The following is a 24,678-nucleotide window of genomic DNA, read 5'->3' on the forward strand; positions in this document are numbered from 1 at the left end:
CTGTATGTATACAACAGTGTGTATGTATATGTAGCTGAGCTGTATGTATGTATACAACAGTGTGTATGTATATGTCGCTGAGCTGTATGTATGTATACAACAGTGTGTATGTATATGTAGCTGAGCTGTATGTATGTATACAACAGTGTGTATGTATATGTCGCTGAGCTGTATGTATGTATACAACAGTGTGTATGTATATGTCGCTGAGCTGTATGTATGTATACAACAGTGTGTATGTATATGTAGCTGAGCTGTATGTATGTATACAACAGTGTGTATTTATGTCGCTGAGCTGTATGTATGTATATGTCGCTGAGCTGTATGTATGTATACAACAGTGTGTATGTATATGTCGCTGAGCTGTATGTATGTATACAACAGTGTGTATGTATATGTCGCTGAGCTGTATGTATGTATACAACAGTGTGTATGTATATGTAGCTGAGCTGTATGTATGTATACAACAGTGTGTATGTATATGTAGCTGAGCTGTATGTATGTATACAACAGTGTGTATGTATATGTCGCTGAGCTGTATGTATGTATACAACAGTGTGTATGTATATGTCGCTGAGCTGTATGTATGTATATGTCGCTGAGCTGTATGTATGTATACAACAGTGTGTATGTATATGTCGCTGAGCTGTATGTATGTATACAACAGTGTGTATGTATATGTAGCTGAGCTGTATGTATGTATACAACAGTGTGTATGTATATGTCGCTGAGCTGTATGTATGTATATGTCGCTGAGCTGTATGTATGTATACAACAGTGTGTATGTATATGTCGCTGAGCTGTATGTATGTATACAACAGTGTGTATGTATATGTAGCTGAGCTGTATGTATGTATACAACAGTGTGTATGTATATGTCGCTGAGCTGTATGTATACAACAGTGTGTATGTATATGTCGCTGAGCTGTATGTATGTATATGTCGCTGAGCTGTATGTATGTATACAACAGTGTGTATGTATATGTCGCTGAGCTGTATGTATGTATACAACAGTGTGTATGTATATGTAGCTGAGCTGTATGTATGTATACAACAGTGTGTATGTATATGTCGCTGAGCTGTATGTATGTATACAACAGTGTGTATGTATATGTAGCTGAGCTGTATGTATGTATACAACAGTGTGTATGTATGTGTAGCTGAGCTGTATGTATGTATACAACAGTGTGTATGTATATGTCGCTGAGCTGTATGTATGTATATAACAGTGTGTATGTATATGTCGCTGAGCTGTATGTATGTATACAACAGTGTGTATGTATGTGTAGCTGAGCTGTATGTATGTATACAACAGTGTGTATGTATATGTAGCTGAGCTGTATGTATGTATACAACAGTGTGTATGTATATGTAGCTGAGCTGTATGTATGTATACAACAGTGTGTATGTATATGTCGCTGAGCTGTATGTATGTATACAACAGTGTGTATGTATATGTAGCTGAGCTGTATGTATACAACAGTGTGTATGTATATGTCGCTGAGCTGTATGTATGTATACAACAGTGTGTATGTATGTGTAGCTGAGCTGTATGTATGTATACAACAGTGTGTATGTATATGTCGCTGAGCTGTATGTATGTATACAACAGTGTGTATGTATATGTCGCTGAGCTGTATGTATGTATACAACAGTGTGTATGTATGTGTAGCTGAGCTGTATGTATGTATACAACAGTGTGTATGTATATGTCGCTGAGCTGTATGTATACAACAGTGTGTATGTATATGTCGCTGAGCTGTATGTATGTATACAACAGTGTGTATGTATATGTAGCTGAGCTGTATGTATGTATACAACAGTGTGTATGTATGTGTAGCTGAGCTGTATGTATGTATACAACAGTGTGTATGTATGTGTAGCTGAGCTGTATGTATGTATACAACAGTGTGTATGTATATGTAGCTGAGCTGTATGTATGTATACAACAGTGTGTATGTATATGTAGCTGAGCTGTATGTATGTATACAACAGTGTGTATGTATATGTAGCTGAGCTGTATGTATGTATACAACAGTGTGTATGTATATGTCGCTGAGCTGTATGTGTGTATGTATATGTAGCTGAGCTGTATGTATGTATACAACAGTGTGTATGTATATGTAGCTGAGCTGTATGTATGTATACAACAGTGTGTATGTATATGTAGCTGAGCTGTATGTATGTATACAACAGTGTGTATGTATATGTCGCTGAGCTGTATGTATGTATACAACAGTGTGTATGTATATGTCGCTGAGCTGTATGTATGTATACAACAGTGTGTATGTATATGTAGCTGAGCTGTAGGTACGTACAATTGTGGCCAAAAGTATCGACACCCCTGCAATTTTTTCAGATAATACTCAGTTTCTTCCTGAAAATGATTGCAAACACAAATTCTTTGGTATTATCTTCATTTAATTTGTCTTAAATGAAAAAACACAAAAGAGAATGAAGCAAAAAGCAAAACATTGATCATTTCACACAAAACTCCAAAAATCGGCCAGACAAAAGTATTGGCACCCTCAGCCTAATACTTGGCTGCACAACCTTTAGCCAAAATAACTGCGACCAACCGCTTCCGGTAACCATCAATGAGTTTCTTACAATGCTCTGCTGGAATTTTAGACCATTCTTCTTTGGCAAACTGCTCCAGGTCCCTGATATTTGAAGGGTGCCTTCTCCAAACTGCTATTTTTAGATCTCTCCACAGGTGTTCTATGGGATTCAGGTCTGGACTCATTGCTGGCCACCTTCTAGTGCTTTTTGAAGTGTGTTTTGGGTCATTGCCCTGCTGGAAGACCCATGACCTCTGAGGGAGACCCAGCTTTCTCACACTGGGCCCTACATTATGCTGCAAAATTTGTTGGTAGTCTTCAGACTTCATAATGCCATGCACACGGTCAAGCAGTCAAGTACCAGAGGCAGCAAAGCAACCCCAAAACATCAGGGAACCTCCGCCATGTTTGACTGTAGGGACCGTGTTCTTTTCTTTGAATGCCTCTTTTTTTTCTCCTGTAAACTCTATGTTGATGCCTTTGCCCAAAAAGCTCTAATTTTGTCTCATCTGACCAGAGAACATTCTTCCAAAATGTTTTAGGCTTTTTCAGGTAAGTTTTGGCAAACTCCAGCCTGGCTTTTTAATGTCTCGGGGTAAGAAGTGGGGTCTTCCTGGGTCTCCTACCATACAGTCCCTTTTCATTCAGACGCTGACGGATAGTACGGGTTGACACTGTTGTACCCTCGGACTGCAGGGCAGCTTGAACTTGTTTGGATGTTAGTCGAGGTTCTTTATCCAACATCCGCACAATCTTGCGTTGAAATCTCTTGTCAATTTTTCTTTTCCGTCCACATCTAGGGAGGTAAGCCACAGTGCCATGGGCTTTAAACTTCTTGATGACACTGCGCACGGTAGACACAGGAACATTCAGGTCTTTGGAGATGGACTTGTAGCCTTGAGATTGCTCATGCTTCCTCACAATTTGGTTTCTCAAGTCCTCAGACAGTTCTTTGGTCTTCTTTCTTTTCTCCATGCTCAATGTGGTACACACAAGGACACAGGACAGAGGTTGAGTCAACTTTAATGTCAACTGGCTGCAAGTGTGATTTAGTTATTGCCAACACCTGTTAGGTGCCACAGGTAAGTTACAGGTGTTGTTAATTACACAAATTAGAGAAGTATCACATGATTTTTCGAACAGTGCCAATACTTTTGTCCACCCTCTTTTTTAAGTTGGGTGTGGAATTATATCCAATTTGGCTTTACCGTGTTTCCCCGAAAGTAAGACCCTGTCTTACATTAATTTTACCCCAAAAAGTCCCACCCTGTCTTACTTTCGGGGGAGGTCTTACATTAGCCGAAAAAAAATGACAATTTCTTTTTAACCAATAAATTAACATTTATTAACATGCTGTTATACCCCATAACAGTGCCGTATCCCACTGCACACAGCCCCACACCCCATAACAGTGCCGTATCCCACTGCACACAGCCCCACACCCCATAACAGTGCCGTATCCCACTGCACACAGCCCCACACCCCATAACAGTGCCGTATCCCACTGCACACAGCCCCATACCCTATACAGTACATGTTTCCCTACTTGGTTTTTAAATGCTGGACGTTTTCCTCTGCGGTGCGGCTGTGGGTGCGGAAGGCCTGTGCTGCAGGGAACGCTGTGCCAATCAGCAGGGAAACAGCGGTGACGTGGGGCTGGGGCGGCCAATTACAGCCCGAGCTGCTGGACCAATCAGTGCTCGAGCCGGGGGCCGGCGGTGACGTGGGGAACAGGGGCGGCCAATGAGCTGTTGAGCTGGGCGGATTGCGGGGTTAACACGGCGAGTTGACCCCATGAGCGCTGGACCCGCCCAGCTGCACCTGAGGACACCTCTGGAGCCTGGGGACCCAATGGGGGACAGCGGCGGCCCAAAGGTAAGGGCCTTACATTTCACAGCGGCCCCCAACCCTGCCTTACATTCGGGGGAGGCCTTACATTGAAGGACCCCCCCGTAACCCCCACCCTGTCTTACTTTGGGGGGGGTCCTACTTTCGGGGAAACACGGTAGGACAATTCTTTTTGTGTTTTTTCATTTAAGACAAATTAATTGAAGATAATAATACCAAAGAATTTGTGTTTGCAATCATGTTCAGGAAGAAACTGAGTATTATCTGACAGAATTGCAGGGGTGTCAATACTTTTGGCCACAACTGTATGCAACAGTGTGTATGTATATGTAGCTGAGCTGTATGTACGTATACAACAGTGTGTATGTATATGTAGCAGCGCTGTGTATATACAGCAGAGTAGTGTGTAGCAGAACTTTATGTATATACGCAAAGGTGTGTGTGCTGCAGAGAGTATATATAATGTGCTTACTGTAAAGCTCTATGTGTATAATCCATGTTCCACAGAGAAATACTAACAGATCTATTTCCTCCATATTCTAACTTGGTGCTTTAAAATAAGTGATAATGACCACCCCATTCTACAATGCCATGGTTCTCTAAACCCGGGGTGCATTTTAGAATCCAGAAACAAGGAAATTGTTAATATATATTAACCCACAGCACAGACCCCCCCAAATTCTCTGCTCCAGGCTGCACTAAAGTAGGCAGAGTACTTCTCCACTTTTACCTTTAGTGGCATAGTGGGTGCAGTATGATCCTATGACACTCGCTCGCGCACTGAATCCGTGAGCGCAGCAGGAGCAGGACACTGTCTAGTTTAGTGCATCCCCCAACTTGGACATTGGGCGGTCCGACCGTGCTGCGGGCTAACAACAAAAACCTCTATTAAGTGTTTATCCCGCTGAGTCCTGCACGGCGATCGGTTTCCCTTTGCGAGCAGCGGTACGCATCAACCTTTATTTACTTAAAAGCAGGAAATTCTCAATGTGCTTGAAAAAATGAGTGTTCTCAGATTTTTCTTTGTGCGGTAAGACAGATCCGCTGACAGACCATCATTGAGAATGTCACTCACTATATACCAGAGTGATGGCTGAAGCCGGATGGCGAAACCTCATAGAGAGCAGTGTACAGGCTTTATATGATGTAAAGAGCAATCGGGGGGGTTACTCCGAGGGTCTCCTTTTGCAGACAGTATACCTTATAGCATACTTGTGAGACTATGCACCAGTGCTATATGCTGTGTGCAGTAATTACTGCTCTCTTCTTTACATTAATGTGGGTCACTTGAGTTAATTGCCGCTCGCATTTGCACACTTGACTGTTTTCAGTCTAGTAATTGATGCTCGGCGTGCACGTCATTATACATCCCCAGTTTACTATGGTAGCCTTCTTTCATTCCTGCCGTGCTTGTTTACAGCAGGAACCATCTAATCTCCTGGTATTATGCTTCTTTAATATGCAATGTGTTTTTCATAGTTTACGCCATTGTTATTCAGTGCACATGAACCATGACATATTTTATTATCCCTTATTATTTTTCATTTTCTTTGCTCTGTCTAATTATTTAGGTCTTTTGTTTAAATTGTTGATATACAGTATGCATTTTTGTAACCAAAATCTGAATTGTATCCGAAAAAAGAGTAGAGATCTGGCAATACACATATAAGACGGTTCACACATAGCAGTCTCCTGGCGGACCCCAATTTAGGGAGAACCTGTCACTTACTCAAAAAATTAAATTAAATGCCTTGCAAATATCCCTAAGCACCGCTGATTTTGCTGTTCTTTTCCGTTTTGTGCTGCCTTTCTCCATTGCAGAGATATTCACATTTGTTGCTTTTGGAACGCAGTATGTGAAATCTCTGCTTGCAAACCAACTGGACGTTTCTTCAGAGCTTTCTGTGGGTGTGTGCACTTTCACACCTTTCCCAGGTGCTGCCAATCACAGCTCAGCAGTGCCTGAGACTAATAGTTTAGAAACTGATCATCTGGTAGGTGTCAAAATGCACCAACCCAGAGAAGACTCTGAAGAGCAGACATTTCACATACTCCACTTCATCTCTACTATAGTGAGTGTTTAAAAAAAAAAAAAATTGCAAGTCTGAGGCTGCCTTCTCTTAAAGGGAAGGTGCCATCCCAAAAAAAAATTTTCCGCAATTGAAAAAATGTAAAGAATTAATGTTTACATTTTCTTAAAAAATATTATCATTTGTTTTTAATTTTGTAAAATATGAAAAATAATTTTAAAAAGTTTGGCATTTCCACTTGTTAACACTAGGGGGAGCAGATACTGAAATTTGGCACAAAAACCTAGTGTACAACTAGCTCACATTACTGCCCTGCAGTAATTATGGGCGTACAGTGTCAATGATGTTTGATTTTGATATATGATCATGCCCTAAAATGGACACTGTATGGGTGGAATCTGCTGACATGGGTGTGGTGTCACTCCTCTCCTCCCCTACTGGGTGCTTGCTAAGGGAAAAGAGAGGATGACATCTAGGAACACAGTGAGCAGCCATTTTGATGGGGCCTGCAAAGTTACTGACTGTCTTTGCATGTAAAGTCTGGATCAGAACAGGCCACCAATCAGCAGAAATGTGTCCTGGATTTCTGTGGAGCAGACAAGCAGACGGTCCATCCATGTGTATAAAACACAGCGCTCTATGTACAATCCCTGGCACCGAACAGGGTGCCCCCCACAGACCAGCACACTGCTCTCCTGAAATACTCTGTGCTGCTGTCACCCTGCTCCTTCCTCCATATACAGTGGGGCAAAAAAGTATTTAGTCAGTCAGCAATAGTGCAAGTTCCACCACTTAAAAAGATGAGAGGCGTCTGTAATTTACATCATAGGTAGACCTCAACTATGGGAGACAAACTGAGAAAAAAAAATCCAGAAAATCACATTGTCTGTTTTTTTTTCATTTTATTTGCATATTATGGTGGAAAATAAGTATTTGGTCAGAAACAAGCAATCAAGATTTCTGGCTCTCACAGACCTGTAACTTCTTCTTTAAGAGTCTCCTCTTTCCTCCACTCATTACCTGTAGTAATGGCACCTGTTTAAACTTGTTATCAGTATAAAAAGACAGCTGTGCACACCCTTAAACAGTCTGACTCCAAACTCCACTATGGTGAAGACCAAAGAGCTGTCAAAGGACACCAGAAACAAAATTGTAGCCCTGCACCAGGCTGGGAAGACTGAATCTGCAATAGCCAACCAGCTTGGAGTGAAGAAATCAACTGTGGGAGCAATAATTAGAAAATGGAAGACATACAAGACCACTGATAATCTCCCTCGATCTGGTGCTCCACGCAAAATCCCACCCCGTGGGGTCAGAATGATCACAAGAACGGTGAGCAAAAATCCCAGAACCACGCGGGGGGACCTAGTGAATGAACTGCAGAGAGCTGGGACCAATGTAACAAGGCCTACCATAAGTAACACACTACGCCACCATGGACTCAGATCCTGCAGTGCCAGACGTGTCCCACTGCTTAAGCCTGTACATGTCCGGGCCCGTCTGAAGTTTGCTAGAGAGCATTTGGATGATCCAGAGGAGTTTTGGGAGAATGTCCTATGGTCTGATGAAACCAAACTGGAACTGTTTGGTAGAAACACAACTTGTCGTGTTTGGAGGAAAAAGAATACTGAGTTGCATCCATCAAACACCATACCTACTGTAAAGCATGGTGGTGGAAACATCATGCTTTGGGGCTGTTTCTCTGCAAAGGGGCCAGGACGACTGATCCGGGTACATGAAAGAATGAATGGGGCCATGTATCGTGAGATTTTGAGTGCAAACCTCCTTCCATCAGCAAGGGCATTGAAGATGAAACGTGGCTGGATCTTTCAACATGACAATGATCCAAAGCACACCGCCAGGGCAACGAAGGAGTGGCTTCGTAAGAAGCATTTCAAGGTCCTGGAGTGGCCTAGCCAGTCTCCAGATCTCAACCCTATAGAAAACCTTTGGAGGGAGTTGAAAGTCCGTGTTGCCAAGCGAAAAGCCAAAAACATCACTGCTCTAGAGGAGATCTGCATGGAAGAATGGGCCAACATACCAACAACAGTGTGTGGCAACCTTGTGAAGACTTACAGAAAACGTTTGACCTCTGTCATTGCCAACAAAGGATATATCACAAAGTATTGAGATGAAATTTTGTTTCTGACCAAATACTTATTTTCCACCATAATATGCAAATAAAATGAAAAAAAAACAGACAATGTGATTTTCTGGATTTTTTTTTCTCAGTTTGTCTCCCATAGTTGAGGTCTACCTATGATGTAAATTACAGACGCCTCTCATCTTTTTAAGTGGTGGAACTTGCACTATTGCTGACTGACTAAATACTTTTTTGCCCCACTGTATCAGGCCCCTGCCGCCTCGCTTTCACACATCGCCAGGACAGGATCTGAGGAGAGGAATGGGGTCTTCGGTCACCGAGGATGGCAGGCAGCAAGGATTCTGGAAGCAGGGTGACAGCAGCACAGAGTATTTCAGGAGAGCAGTGCGCTGGTCTATGGGGGGCACAGAGGGAGATGTATGGAGGAGGAGCAGGGTGACAGCAGCACAGAAATCCAGGAAACATTTCTGCTGATTGATGGCCTGTTCTGATCCAGACTTTGCATGCAAAGACCCCATTCCCCTCCTCAGATCATGTCCTGGCGATGTGTGAAAGCGAGGCGACAGGCGCAGTCCGGGGTGACGCTGGGAAGCAGGCTGGGGAGAAATGTAGCCTCACCAGCCCTCCCCTGACTGCACCTATTACCCCTGACCCGTGTGCAGGTGCTCAGCCAGAACCACCCTAGAATAGGTCCCCTTTTAGTAGATCACAAATAATACCGCCATATACTTCACACATAATGCCGCCATATAGATCATACACAATACCACCATGTAGATCACACATAAAACCAGCAGGGTGACAGCAGCACAGAGTATTTCAGGAGAGCAGTATCACACAGGAGAGGATTAGATACACGGCTCAGCAGACAGTATCACACAGGAGAGGATTAGATACACGGCTCAGCAGACAGTATCACACAGGAGAGGATTAGATACACGGCTCAGCAGTCAGTATCACACAGGAGAGGATTAGATACACGGTTCAGCAGTCAGTATCACACAGGAGAGGATTAGATACACGGTTCAGCAGTCAGTATCACACAGGAGAGGATTAGATACACGGCTCAGCAGTCAGTATCACACAGGAGAGGATTAGATACACGGTTCAGCAGTCAGTATCACACAGGAGAGGATTAGATACACGGTTCAGCAGTCAGTATCACACAGGAGAGGATTAGATACACGGTTCAGCAGTCCATATCACACAGGACAGGATTAGATACACGGCTCAGCAGACAGTATCACACAGGATAGGATTAGATACACGGTTCAGCAGTCAGTATCACACAGGAGAGATTAGATACACGGCTCAGCAGACAGTATCACACAGGATAGGATTAGATACACGGCTCAGCAGACAGTATCACACAGGAGAGGATTAGATACACGGCTCAGCAGACAGTATCACACAGGAGAGGATTAGATACACGGTTCAGCAGTCAGTATCACACAGGAGAGGATTAGATACACGGCTCAGCAGACAGTATCACACAGGAGAGGATTAGATACACGGTTCAGCAGTCAGTGTCACAGAGGAGAGGATTAGATGCACGGCTCAGCAGACTGTATCACACAGGATAGGAATAGATACACGGCTCAGCAGACAGTATCACACAAGAGAGGATTAGATACACGGCTCAGCAGTCAGTATCACACAGGAGAGGATTAGATACACGGTTCAGCAGTCAGTATCACACAGGAGAGGATTAGATACACGGCTCAGCAGACAATATCACACGAGAGGATTAGATACACGGTTCAGCAGACAGTATCACACAGGAGAGGATTAGATACACGGTTCAGCAGTCAGTATCACACAGGATAGGATTAGATACACAGCTCAGCAGACATTATCACACAGGAGAGGATTAGATACACGGCTCAGCAGTCAGTATCACACAGGATAGGATTAGATACACGGTTCAGCAGTCAGTATCACACAGGGGAGGATTAGATACACGACTCAGCAGACATTATCACACAGGGGAGGATTAGATAGACGGCTCAGCAGTCAGTATCACACAGGGGAGGATTAGATACACGGCTCAGCAGACATTATCACACAGGAGAGGATTAGATACACGGCTCAGCAGTCAGTATCACACAGGGGAGGATTAGATAGACGGCTCAGCAGTCAGTATCACACAGGGGAGGGTTAGATACACGGCTCAGCAGTCAGTATCACACAGGATAGGATTAGATACACGGTTCAGCAGTCAGTATCACACAGGAGAGGATTAGATACACGGTTCAGCAGTCAGTATCACACAGGGGAGGATTAGATACACGGCTCAGCAGACATTATCACACAGGAGAGGATTAGATACACGGTTCAGCAGTCAGTATCACACAGGGGAGGATTAGATACACGGCTCAGCAGTCAGTATCACACAGGGGAGGATTAGATAGACGGCTCAGCAGTCAGTATCACACAGGATAGGATTAGGTACATGGCTCAGCAGTCAGTATCACACAGGAGAGATTAGATACACGGTTCAGCAGTCAGTATCACACAGGATAGGATTAGATACACAGCTCAGCAGACATTATCACACAGGAGAGGATTAGATACACGGCTCAGCAGTCAGTATCACACAGGATAGGATTAGATACACGGTTCAGCAGTCAGTATCACACAGGGGAGGATTAGATACACGGCTCAGCAGACATTATCACACAGGGGAGGATTAGATAGACGGCTCAGCAGTCAGTATCACACAGGGGAGGATTAGATACACGGCTCAGCAGACATTATCACACAGGAGAGGATTAGATACACGGCTCAGCAGTCAGTATCACACAGGGGAGGATTAGATAGACGGCTCAGCAGTCAGTATCACACAGGGGAGGGTTAGATACACGGCTCAGCAGTCAGTATCATACAGGATAGGATTAGATACACGGTTCAGCAGTCAGTATCACACAGGAGAGGATTAGATACACGGTTCAGCAGTCAGTATCACACAGGGGAGGATTAGATACACGGCTCAGCAGACATTATCACACAGGAGAGGATTAGATACACGGTTCAGCAGTCAGTATCACACAGGGGAGGATTAGATACACGGCTCAGCAGTCAGTATCACACAGGGGAGGATTAGATAGACGGCTCAGCAGTCAGTATCACACAGGATAGGATTAGGTACACGGCTCAGCAGTCAGTATCACACAGGATAGGATTAGGTACACGGCTCAGCAGTCAGTATCACACAGGGGAGGATTAGATAGATGGCTCAGCAGTCAGTATCACACAGGGGAGGGTTAGATACACAGCTCAGCAGTCAGTATCACACAGGAGAGGATTAGGTACACGGCTCAGCAGTCAGTATCACACAGGAGAGGATTAGGTACACGGCTCAGCAGTCAGTATCACACAGGGGAGGATTAGATACATGGCTCAGCAGGCAGTATCACACAGGAGAGGATTAGATACACGGCTCAGCAGGCAGTATCACAGGAGACAGTATTACAGATATGCCCACACTGGTGAAACTTCCAGCCCCCCCATTATACACTAGACTATGGGCTGTATATGTCACTGTCCTCCTCAGACAGCCATAAAAGCGTTCATAAAAGCAAAGGTGTAAGATTACTGGAGATCACTGGGGCTGTGAGTGAGGAGGCGGAGACAGAGCAGGAGGACAGTGGAGCTGTAGCAGGAAGCACAGTGCAGAAAGTGGAGCTCAGCAGATAGCACTGGGCTACAGTAAAATGGCGCCCTGCCACACCTACAGCAGTGAATGGTGCAGCCCACAGGGGCGTGCCCAGTTCACTGCTAATGAGGCTGCAATGTTAGAGGGGTCGGGAGCCGACCGCAGTTTCCTTTGTCCATGGACGGCCATATTTGCAGACTGTATGAGTCCTCCACAGATCTGCAAATCAAGATGGCAGCGCCCAGTGGCTACATTAAAACATTATTACAAACAAACCATAAATCCTGGTTAGTACAACATTTGCTGAAACAACATGTTTTGTTAATTACTCTTTTTCTGCAAATTATATAAAATTGCGGCACCTTCCCTTTAAGTAAAGGGCTCATTGAGACAAGCGTATTATATGGACACATGCACCACAGACCGCACATGGAGCGCACATGCAGCCATGGTAGGCAATGTGCAAGAGTACATGGTCAATATTTCATACAGTCTCACAGTATGCACCACTTTGGTCTGATTTAGAGCACTTGACCTATATGCAGACAAGCACATGTCGTCAATCAAGTCTTGTGGATGTGACTGACCAGAGTTTTAGAGTGGGATGTCTGAACCTGACCAAGAAAAAAGTAGCCCCAGACTGTTGATAGGATTTTTAAGAAGTACCTTAGTATGGTGGTTCTCTGGGCATGATCACTAAAATGAAGGGCCAGATGCATGGAGCTGAGCGCTGCAATCCTTCAAAGCTCAACATAAGTATCACGGGTTTACTGTGACAGAGAGGAGCCAGAAGACCGCTGTATCTGATTTCACATACTCCTGCAATAATTAGAAGCACTTCTTCACATTAAACTGTGCATGTTTCTGTTAGCAGTGCAAGGGTTAATCTGCTCAGCCTGGAGTCTCTGAAGCTTTCCTGACTGGATGATCTCAGCTGTCCATTATTGGCCATTCCTCTATCCTATATATACTCTGCTCTGGCAATCTAGATTGCCAGTGTTAGTCTTGTACTGTCTGGTGTGGAGTGAAGGAGTTGGTTGTTGGTAGAGGCGTTTGAAGTATTGATTTGTGACTGTTGCTTGGTGTTTCTGCTGTGTGCAAATACTAATTCTCTCCTATTTGGGTTTCCTTCCATTTCTCCACAGTGTTCCCCTCTGTTGTCTGTTAGTGCATATTTGTATGATTGCTATTTTCACATACATACACTATAACTCCCCACTTCCCTGTGTGGAGGAGGGCGGCAGATATAGAGCTGATTCAGGAGTTCAGCAAGGTATGTGGTCCCGGCGTCTTGACCATCAGAATCTGTGGAGCAGGGATTGTTGGGGTGCTTCTAGTGTTAGGGACAGTGAAGGAACCCCTGGCTCCAGGTAAATCCAGCAAGAGTTGTGACAATAAGCAGGGCTGTGGAGTCGGAATAAAATGGACCGACTCCGACTCCTAAAATATATAATAAATTGGGTACAGTAGTTCAATGCAGAATGTGCTGAATATTTTTTCATAGGAATTTGGGAAAGTTATGAAATGTCCTATAAATGGCTGTTCTATTCCTGATCTAAGGCTACATTCACACACAGCGTTTTTGCTGCGTTTTTTGAGGATACGTTTTTCAGCTGCAAAAGCAGATCAGCTTTTTAAAAAACCGCATCACCTGAAAGGTTTTTGAGCTCATAGATGTTTTCAATAGCAAAAGCAGATTAGAAAAATGCCATACAAACTGACATGCTCATTCAGCCCAAAAACAGATCCTCACAAAACCATGTGTCTGAATGTCATATCTTGAAACCCACTGACTTTGCTGGGATGCCCAGAGTCACTGCATTTTACTGCAAAAAATGGATCTGCAAAAACGCTGTGTGTGAATCATGGCCGTAGCCAGCGAGGGGCAGGAGGGCAGCTGCCCCCCCTAGAAGCAGGGGCATGCACCTATCAAAACTCGCTTGTATGCTGCAGTGCTCCCGTCCTGCACCAGACTGCAGGGGGCAATCTCCCCTCCTCTGTCCCGTCTTCACCAGAGAGAGGAGGGGGAGGGGTGCCTGCCCTGCACAGGATCCGATTCCTGGGCCCCGAGCTGGAGAAAGTGAGAAAGTTGTGCACACGCTGCAGCTGGCAATAAGAGATAGTCTGCAAGAGGGACATGCTGGAAATCTGATTGGAAAAGTGATGTAATTGGTTATTGCCGCCAGAACCCCAAAAATGTATTCCATCTTGAAGAGACGTGCTGGGAAAGGGGCAATTGTCGATCAAGCCACTCAGTGGGGCAGCACTTAGTGATTGAGCAATTACTTGAACTAAAGGGGGTTTTGCACTAAGCGATATCGCTAGCAATATCGCTAAAACGTCACTGGTTTTGTGACGTTATAGCGATATTGCTAGCGATATCGCTATGTGTGATACTTACCAGCGACCGGCTCCCCCGCTGTCCATCGCTGATCGCGCGAGAATGTCCGGCTCCATTTCTCGTCGGGCGCTTCCTGCTGAGACTTCCTGCTGTGACGACGAGCGACGCTGGACGCGGGCGGGAGGACGCAGGATCACTGTGTGTGAATGGTAAGTATCGTGCGCTGCGTCGCTGCTGCATCGCTGTGAGATCTTTCTGTATGAAAGCTCACTAGCGATCATTTAGCGATGCACCAGCGATCCTGACCGGGTCGGATCGCTGGTTGGATCGCTGGTGCATCGCTAAATGTAAAAGGGCCTTAAAACCGTTTCTTATAGATATGGCAAACCCTCAGGTAACCCTAAATGAAGGTCAATGGACACAGGTGGCTGAACTGAAGGAATTGTTTAATCAACCATTTACCGTGACTAAAAAATTACAAGCTGAGGATTTAACTCCTGGCATTTTCATAAGGGAGTGGTAGAACTTGCTATTTTGCCTGTCCCAAAGAGGAGGGTCAATCGCAGATGGCATTTCTGCTTCAATGAAACGGAGAGAGACACAGCTATTGGAAAATAAAAATGTTCTGGCAGCTGTTTATGTGGACCCAAGTCATCATATACTGCTTGATAGTCAACAGCTTACTAAAGGAAAAGAAGCTCTGACTGAGGTAGCCGTTAGAATGAGTGGCCTACAGGAGGACTGCCAGGCGCAAGAGGACTTGGGTCCTGACAGTGCTACTGCTGCCATATATTCATCCTGATCAGATGAGGAGTTTGACTTTGACAAGTATTTGGATGACATGGAGAAGGCAAAGTGTTGCCGCAAGGAAAAAGATTTCACTCCGTCTCCTATAGCAAGCAGATTGATCATATATTTCAGCAAAATGTTTCACTTGCTCTCAAAGAAATAGAAAAATTCAACCGTTCATCAAAACTGACTGTGCATGAGGCAATTCCTTTATACCCGGAAATTGTTAGAGATGTTGCCCATGTGGTTATGGCTTTGCCTCCAACCCAAGTTAGTGTAGAGAGGTTCTCTGGCCTTAAAATTATTAGGTCAGATTTGAGGTCATCTATGAAGGAGGATCTGATGGAGGCAATTCTATTTCTTAGAACAAATTCATAGACTGCACAAATGTTATTTAGTATGTATATTACATAGTGCATTACATATTTACAACTTATTACAGTTTTTTTGTGTTCTAAAGTTGTGTTCCAATACATACAGTCATATGTAAAAGTTTGGGCACCCCTATTAATGTTAACCTTTTTTCTTTATAGCAATTTTGATTTTTGCAACAGCTATTTCAGTTTCATATATCTAATAACTGATGGACTCAGTTATATTTCTGGATTCAAATGAGGTTTATTGTACTAACAGAAAATGTGCAATCTGCATTTAAACAAAATTTGTCCGGTGCAAAAGTATGGGCACCCTTATCATTTTCTTGATTTGAACACTCCTAACTACTTTTTACTGACTTCCTGAAGCACTAAATTGGTTTTGTAACCTCATTGAGCTTTGAACTTCATAGCCAGGTGTATCAAATCATGAGAAAAGGTATTTAAGGTGGCCACTTGCAAGTAGTTCTCCTATTTGATTCTCCTATGAAGAGTGGCATCATGGGCTCCTCAAAACAACTCTCAAATGATCTGAAAACAAAGATTATTCAACATAGCTTTTCAGGGGAAGGATACAAAAAGTTGTCTCAGAGATTTAACCTGTCAGTTTCCACTGTGAGGAACATAGTAAGGAAATGGAAGAACACAGGTACAGTTCTTTTTAAGCCCAGAAGTGGCAGGCCAAGAAAAATATCAGAAAGGCAGAGAAGAAGAATGGTGAGAACAGTCAAGGACAATCCACAGACCACCTCCAAAGAGCTGCAGCATCATCTTGCTGCAGATGGTGTCACTGTGCATCGGTCAACAATACAGCGCACTTTGCACAAGGAGAAGCTGTATGGGAGAGTTATGCGAAAGAAGCCGTTTCTGCAAGCACGCCACAAACAGAGTCGCCTGAGGTATGCAAAAGCACATTTGGACAAGCCAGTTACATTTTGGAAGAAGGTCCTGTGGACTGATGAAACAAAGGCTAAATACAAAAAGGCTAAAAAACACAGCATTCCAAGAAAAACGCTACCCACAGTAAAATTTGGTGGAGGTTCCATCATGCTTTGGGGCTGTGTGGCCAATGCCGGCACCGGGAATCTTGTTAAAGTTGAGGGTCGCATGGATTCAACTCAGTATCAGCAAATTCTTGACAATAATGTGCAAGAATCCGTGACGAAGTTGAAGTTACGTAGGGGATGGATATTTCAGCAAGACAATGATCCAAAACACCGCTCCAAATCTACTCAGGCATTCATGCAGAGGAACAATTACAATGTTCTGGAATGGCCATCCCAGTCTCCAGACCTGAATATCATTGAACATCTGTGGGATGATTTGAAGTGGGCTGTCCATGCTCGGCGACCATCAAACTTAACTGAACTGGAATTGTTTTGTAAACAGGAATGGTCACAAATACCTTCATCCAGGATCCAGGAACTCATTAATAGCTACAGGAAGCGACTAGAGGCTGTTATTTTTGCAAAAGGAGGATCTACGAAATATTAATGTCACTTTTATGTTGAGGTGCCCATACTTTTGCACCGGTCAAATTTTGTTTAAATGCAGATTGCACATTTTCTGTTAGTACAATAAACCTCATTTGAATCCAGAAATATAACTGAGTCCATCAGTTATTAGATATATGAAACTGAAATAGCTGTTGCAAAAACCAAAATTGTTATAAAGAAAAAAGGTTAACATTAATAGGTTAAATATAAGCAATATATGTGGGAGTTGTGGAGTTGGAGTCGGTGGAAGGGAAATTGAGGAGTTGGAGTCGCAGGTTTGGCTTACCGACTCCACAGCCCTGACAATGAGCTTACTCAAGGTATATAAGCCTGTCTTCAGTTTTATCCATTTCTGGGGTTTCAAATCAAAGCTAGACATGTCAAAAGTTTTCTGAAAGTGTGGTTTTTCTTGAATGTTGTAAAGCTATCTACCAGAATCCGTATTGGACACAAGGCCTTAAGATCATATGTTGTACTGTTAGTCATACATTGTTGAGCTGTGATATAATGTAGGGCTTTAAATGTTTAGTTGTGTGAAAAAGTGTTTGCCCCCTTCCTGATTTCCTATTGTTTTGCATGTTTGTCACACGTAAATGTTTCAGATCGCAGAAAAAATATAAATATTAGACAGAGTTAACACAAGTAACCACAAAATGCAGTTTTTAAGTGAAGGTCTTTATTATCCATGGAGAAATAAATCCAAACCTACAGGCCTCTGTGTGAAAGAGTGATTACCCGCTAAACCTAATAACTGGTTGGGCCACCCTTAGCAATAACTGCAATAAAGCGTTTGCGATAACTGAGTCACAAGTTTTGTGACGCAACAGCGATCTCACCAGCAAGATCGCTGTGTGTGACACTGACCAGCGATCGGCCCCCCTGCCGGTATCGCTGATCGTCCTGGAATAGCCAGGACATTTTTTTTGATCGCTGGTCTCCCGCTGGCCAGCACGCATCGCTGCGTGTGACAAGTGGGAGACCAGCGATCAGCGCGTTGGTAACTAAGGTAAACGCAGGGTTTCTAAGCACTGGGCGGTGCTTAGAAACCCGATGTGTACCTTAGTTACCAGCGCTGATGCAGGGAGCTGCTAACCAAGGTACACATCGGGTTTCTAAGTGACGCATGCCCCTTAGAAACCTGATGTGTACCTTAGTTACCAGCTCCCTGCACCAGCGCGCTGGTAACTAAAGTACACAGCGACGCCGCGCACTCGGCGTCGCTGGTGCTGAGAGCTGCCTGTTTGACAGCTCACCAGCGATCCTGACAAGTTGAAGTCGTTGTCGGGATCGCTGGTGAGTCGCTATGTGTGACGGGGCCCTAAGACAGCTGTCTTTAATCCAGTTGATTAGGAGCGTCTAACTGGTCTGTATGAGCCAGAACTCTTAATGGTTGTATAAAGCCTTCTATCCTGCTGTTCCTTCCCATTGTCTGCTACAGGGAGCTGGATCTCCTCTTCTTTGTGTGTGCTGCATCAGGAAAACATCATAGCAGATAGTCTCCAGTAATCAATGTTTGTTTTTTTTATCATCTCCAAGCTATTTTACGAAGTTGATATTTTTTTCTTCCCTTTCTTGTAGCGTACATGGCACCAATGAGGATGATCGAGAGCATAGATTCTGATGATGTGGTGTCCAGCAAGGACATGTGGGCTGAGATTTGCCCCAGTTCTCCAGACCTCCAAGAAACGAACCCGCCAAACAACTTTTCAGACTCTTTCCTGTGTCCTGATCCCAGTGAAACGCCCGAGAGTAGTAGCTTATCGTACTCCCCCAAACCTTGGGCTCCATTACAAGATTCTGAAGTATACTTAGCTACTCTAGGTCAGTAAACCAAATTCTGTTTTCTTTTGGTGCTCATCATTCGTTCAGCATGAGGTCCACATAAAACTACATTAACGTGATCATTCCTTTTGACTCGGTTTTGACAACAGTGGAAAGTAAATGCTTGCGGAAAGTTGCCATTTTGATGATAGATGCATTTATATAGAAGACAGAAATCCCTTTTCATTTTTCAGACTGGTTTTCAGCTATAGTTTTTTTTGTTTTTTTTTTTCTCCTCTGCGCTGTACCATTCTTTGTTGATAGGATTACAGCTGTGCTGTCACGTCTACAATATGTGACCCCAGTAAGCCAATAAGTCAGCTACTGTAGATGACACAAGACCTCTGAGCCCCAATGATTGATTTGCTGGTGTCACGCTTGACTGAAGACTTCTGAGCCCAGTCATTGGCTTTAATGGAGGAGTCCCATGCTGTAGTTATGACATCTCAGTTGTAGTCTCACTATCAAAAAAGTACTGTTTTCATTAAAAAAAGGCTCAAGTTTTTAATGAAAGTGGACATCCCTTGAAGACCAGATGCACTTTTGTGCAGTTTAACTTCAGTTTTGTTCATTTGTGTTTTGTGCACTGGGTGTGATCTCCTCATATTATATCATTTCAGAACGTAGGTTGCAGAAGATTAAAGGTCAGACCTGTGAAGTGATATCCAAGGACATGTTACTCTCGTTAGGGCAAGCGAAAAAGGAATGCTGGGACAGATTTCTTCAGGAATCCTCGGAAACTGAAGCTTACATTGGAATAAGTGACGTTGACAATAGGTACGAAGAATCACAACATTATATATTGGTGAACAGTATAGAAAACTGCTAGACGAAAAGAAATCATTTAGGGCCTTCCTTTAAGATCATTCCCACAAGGTTAACCAGCAGTGTTCTGTCCTCACTAAATGAGCCGGGCTCATATAGCTATACAAGCAGATAAACCGCTATACCGGGGTCCAATAAGGAGACTGGTTGAGTCTGTGCTTTTATTGAACGTGATAGTATATTGGCGCGGTGAAATTGGAAACAATCACAAAGCATACAATCAGTACATGATACAGCAGAAATACATATTACAGATGTTAGCCATTATGTATTAATGTTTACAAAACTAGTAACTGACCTAGGGGTACGACTAGGTTAACATTAGAGCAGAAATTAACTATAAAAGCATAAACGCACGCCGGCAATGCAATCGCAGGGGGACTGTGATGGAGATGTCTCTTCTTGAATGCAGGGTGAAGGGAATGGAGGCTGAGCTACCACAATGCATTGCAAAGGGGAGGAGAATCAGACCTTGGAAATAGAGAATAGGACGTAAACTTGACTTTGGCCGCTAGAGGGAGCCAAAACGCTACAGACCATATAAAGATTATTAACCTTCTGCAGATACAAGTTTTCTATATTCGTACAAATGAATTAACTGCGGCATTATGCAAAACAAATAATTAGAGGTAACAAATTAGACATTGGAGACAGAACAAGCAGTGTGGCCTTTGATTCCCCTTTTATGACCATTCTTTGGCCTGCACCTATATTATTTTTCCCCTATTTTATCATTGACGTTATTCTCTGTCCGGAATCCCCATGTTAACTTGTTTTCAGCACACAATACATTCATCTTTAAGATAGGTGATAATTTGATGATCAGTGGGGGGGTCTGACTGCCAGGACTTGCACCGATCACTAATTTGGGGAACTGTTTTTCCTATAACAAGATGGCATGGCAGGATTGACGCCCAACTGCCATTCTATTAATTCTCCATGGGGCTGCTGGAAATAGGTGAGCCCAGTGCTCGACAGCCCTGCAGGGAATGAATAGAGCAGCGGTGGAGCTACACACTAATCACATGTAGTGCAGCGGGGTTGTTGGTGCAGTGTGACAAACGGGCAGTGAGTCTTTTTACTGTGAAAAGAAAACTTACATTGGAACTCAAAAGGTATCCTCGGGATTGCAGTGAGGAAAACAAGATAGTCCATGACCGGTTGCCGTAGGCGACTGTACTGTCGGGTACACTGAGGGGGTTCCAGGCCTTTTGGCTCTGTGTTACTTCACACAGGTTGGGCTCTGCTCTGCTTGCTTGCAAAACCAAACTGACACACCCAACCCTCTGATGCAGGGTTTCTACAAGGGACCTGTGGCCGTAGGACACATGGAAAACCCGGCTGGGGAGGAAACGGACGTTTAAAAATTAAAGCCTCATGGCAGGTTTTACTAAATCTGCCTTGAACAAATGCCTTTCCCAAGACCAACACTTACTTTTATTTGGCATTGCAATCACAGCTATGCCTGTGACTGCAATGCACTCCCATGGCCTCAACACTCTTCTGTGCGCATCCTGTTCTGTCCCCACATGAGGCGAATGGAGGTGTAGTTGATTGGGGCTGGGAGAGATTCCTACCTTCTGTTTCCTCAATGCAGGGCAGACAGGACCATTGTTGCTGTTCAGCGTCTGGAGTGATGATACACACCTGGGATTGTGAAGTCCAGACTTGTTTATTTGGAAATCTGGACATACAGCATATGATTGGTAAAGCAGTAGGTTCTCCAGACGTGCAGAATGTTAACAAGATGTGAGCAACGAAGTGTGAGCAAAGTGTGCAACAAATTGTGAAGCAAGGTGGTAGAAAAACTGATGCCTTTCACAGCCCGGTACAAGCGCGTTTCTCCCACAGAAAATTAAACTAAGAATGGCTGCTAGCAGGAAGAAGAAGGCGTGAAACTTGACCCGGATGTGAAGGGCATGTACAAGAATTACTTAGTTACAGGCTGCTATACAGAAAAAGGACAGCAGGTGGCAGCAGAGCAAATGCAGGATTATTATACATGGCATGGAAAATAACAGTCTATGAAACCATATATGCATAACTTTAGATGGAACAGCACACTCCCCGTCTGAAATTCCATAAGAGATTTCACTATATTATTGTTTTTTGGCTTTTTTTTAAAGTTCAATAACCTAGAAAACAAACACAAATATGCATGCAATGCAATAATAACTTCACAATGAGGTAGATGATAGACAGTTCCTGAGACAATCCAAAGATACCTGTTATGATTGAGTCACCGTAGGAGGCAGACACAAAAATAGAAGCTACGTCCAGAAAACCAGAGAAGTTGGCAACTATCAGATTGCAGACCCCTGAACCTATCAACACAACTAGCAGTAGCCGTGGGGGGTTCCTACGATGCCTTAGACCCCTCGATCACAGCCGGAGAGCTAAATAGCCTAAAGACAGAAAAGGAAATCTAAACTGCCCCAGAGCAGACCCCAAAGTAAAAGGCAGCCCCCAACATATAATGACGGTGAAGCAAGATGAAAAAACACTCACACAGATAGAAAGATAGGCTGAGCAAACGATGGGGCCCAAGCTAACTAAACAGAACAGGAAAGGAAGGTTGCTGTCTGCAATCTGCCAAAACCCTATCAAAGACATAAGCCAACAAGCTGATATGGAAAAAGACCCTGAAGCAGCTAGGCTTCAAAAACTAAATCAGCACTCAGGTATTTTCAGAAGACAGAGCTAAAGGAATTCAGCTCACCCCAGCAGGGAATGGCAGAAATCCAGAAAAACAAAGCAAAACAAAGTCAAAGCACAAATGCAAAAAGCCGAGCAGAAAACTTCGCTTTAGAAGAGCAGGAATTCAGACTGGTCTCCAAGGATCCCACAGAGAAATCACCCGCAGGGCAGAAGGGCGTCGGCAGCCTTATATCCAGTCAGTAACTCCACTCAGCCAGTCATCATAATCAGGCTCAGGTGTTTGATAATCAGGCTCACTACCTTTCTTTACCAGAAGAGGGAGTTCCTCGGGCCTCAGTAGTGAAGGGGAAAATGAACTCACAACAGATACCCATCTTTGGATTGGAGAAGTCGCACTGGTCCAAACTATCTCCGACCCAACGGTAATCCAATGGACGAAGTACTAGAGCAGTGTTCTGTTCATGGTTCATCCTACCGGAATGTCCTCAATTGAGAGTGATTTATGGCAGACGTGCCAACCGTGACAGTCTTTGTCTCCACGTGAGTTGTGATAAGAGCTCGCAATAACCTTGCTATAGTCTTGACAAGTTTCATCGAATTCGAGAAGCGTTCGAAGCGCTGGCAACTGAGGCTGGAGGTTGGTTTAGTGTTTTAGGCCAGAGCACCGACCTCGAAGCGGTCTTCTGGATCGCCATCCGGATCCTGGATGCTGAAGACTTCCTGGACACATTCACTTCCCTTCTGTTCCAACAGAAACTTAGGACCTGAAAGCCAAGAAGAGTTAGCAAAAGAACTTATAGACATAGGTCTAGTGGCATGGGCAGCTGGATTAAGTTCAGATGTGATATAGTGCCATTGCTCAGGCTTGGAAGACGCCCCATTCTCTAGATGCGGTTACTGACGTACACGTAGAAGCACCTTGTTTGGTTGTAGATGTAACCTAAGACAACCTTACTGTCACTGTAGTATTGTACGTTGTCTATGTTGGTGTCCAGCTCATGCTGTATAAAGTTTTCGAGTTCTACTGCCAGCACGGTCGCTCAGTTCAAGCCTGGAAATAGTATGATCAGGCTTGGGAGTCAACTTAGCCTTGCCGAAAGACGAACCCAACGTGATCTTGATTGTCGGGTCCCGTCACCTTCAAGTAAGCAACTGCTGCAGTGGCCTCCGTGGATGCATCTGAGAACACATGGAGTTCCTTCCTAATGCTAGCAGCAAGAGAGGTTCTGGCGTAGCATCTCGGTATGTGGATCTCATCCAAGGCACACAAAGACTGCTTCCAGGTTTCCCATTTTGGATCCTTATCAGGAGGGAGTGGTGCATCCCAGTCCTTGACGGTTTCGGAAAACTGTCTCAGAAGGGATTTACCTTGTATGGTTATTGGTGCTACGAATCCCAGAGGGTCGTATAAGCTATTCACCACTGACAGGACACCACGTTTAGTGAATGGTTTGTCTGCACAGTTGATTTGGAAACTGAAGGTGTTGACTGACAGGTTCCACCTCAAGCCTAAGCTTCTCTGCACAGGCGGACAGTCTGGTCCGACGTCTATGTCCTTGAATCCTGGTGCATGGTCACTTGACTCAAAGGCTCCCATGACAACCTGGCTGTTTGAAGCAATTTTGTTCAATCTAAACTTAGCTCGGCACAGCATACCTTGGGTCCTCTTGAGCAGGTCAATCCCCGCTTCTTCTGTGGGTAGAGATTTTAGTCCATCATCTGCGTAGAAGTCTTTCTCTACAAAGTCTCTGGCGTCTGTCCCTTATTCAGACTCTTCTTCTTGTGCGGTTCTCCGCAGGCCATAGGTTGCCACAGCGAGGGAAGGGCTGTTCCCAAATACGTGCACCCTCATACGATACTCCACCATCTCTTTGCTGGGGTCATTGTCCTTGTACCATAAGAACCTGAGGAAATTCCTATGGTCCTCTCTGATTATGAAACAGTGGAACATCTGTTCAGTGTCGGCAGTGATGGCGATGAGCTCTTTCCGGAACCTCATCAACACTCCTACTAGGTTGTTTGTAAGATTAGAACCCGTGAGGAGGACATCGTTGAGAGATACACCTTGATGTTTGGAGCTTGAATGAAAGACAACTCTAATTTGCTTAAGTTTCCTTGGGTGATATACTCCGAATGAGGGTAGGTACCAGCACTCCTCGTTTTCCTTTAAGGGAGG

General features: G+C 44.2%; 1 protein-coding gene across 1 annotated transcript in view; it reads left to right on the top strand.

The window, feature by feature from the left end:
- Positions 1–24,678, top strand: part of CCDC32 (coiled-coil domain containing 32) — a 45,621-nt gene that overhangs the window by 7,901 nt on the left and 13,042 nt on the right. Inside the window, exons 2-3 of the mRNA XM_073566713.1 lie at positions 18,777–19,019; positions 19,640–19,796. Coding sequence (XP_073422814.1) covers positions 18,782–19,019; positions 19,640–19,796 — 395 coding nt within the window. The 5' untranslated portion in view covers positions 18,777–18,781. The remainder of the gene's footprint in view (positions 1–18,776; positions 19,020–19,639; positions 19,797–24,678) is intronic.

This window comes from Dendrobates tinctorius, unplaced genomic scaffold, assembly GCF_039654945.1.
Source record: "Dendrobates tinctorius isolate UK_male_01 unplaced genomic scaffold, ASM3965494v1 ptg000019l, whole genome shotgun sequence".
NCBI lineage: Eukaryota > Metazoa > Chordata > Amphibia > Anura > Dendrobatidae > Dendrobates > Dendrobates tinctorius.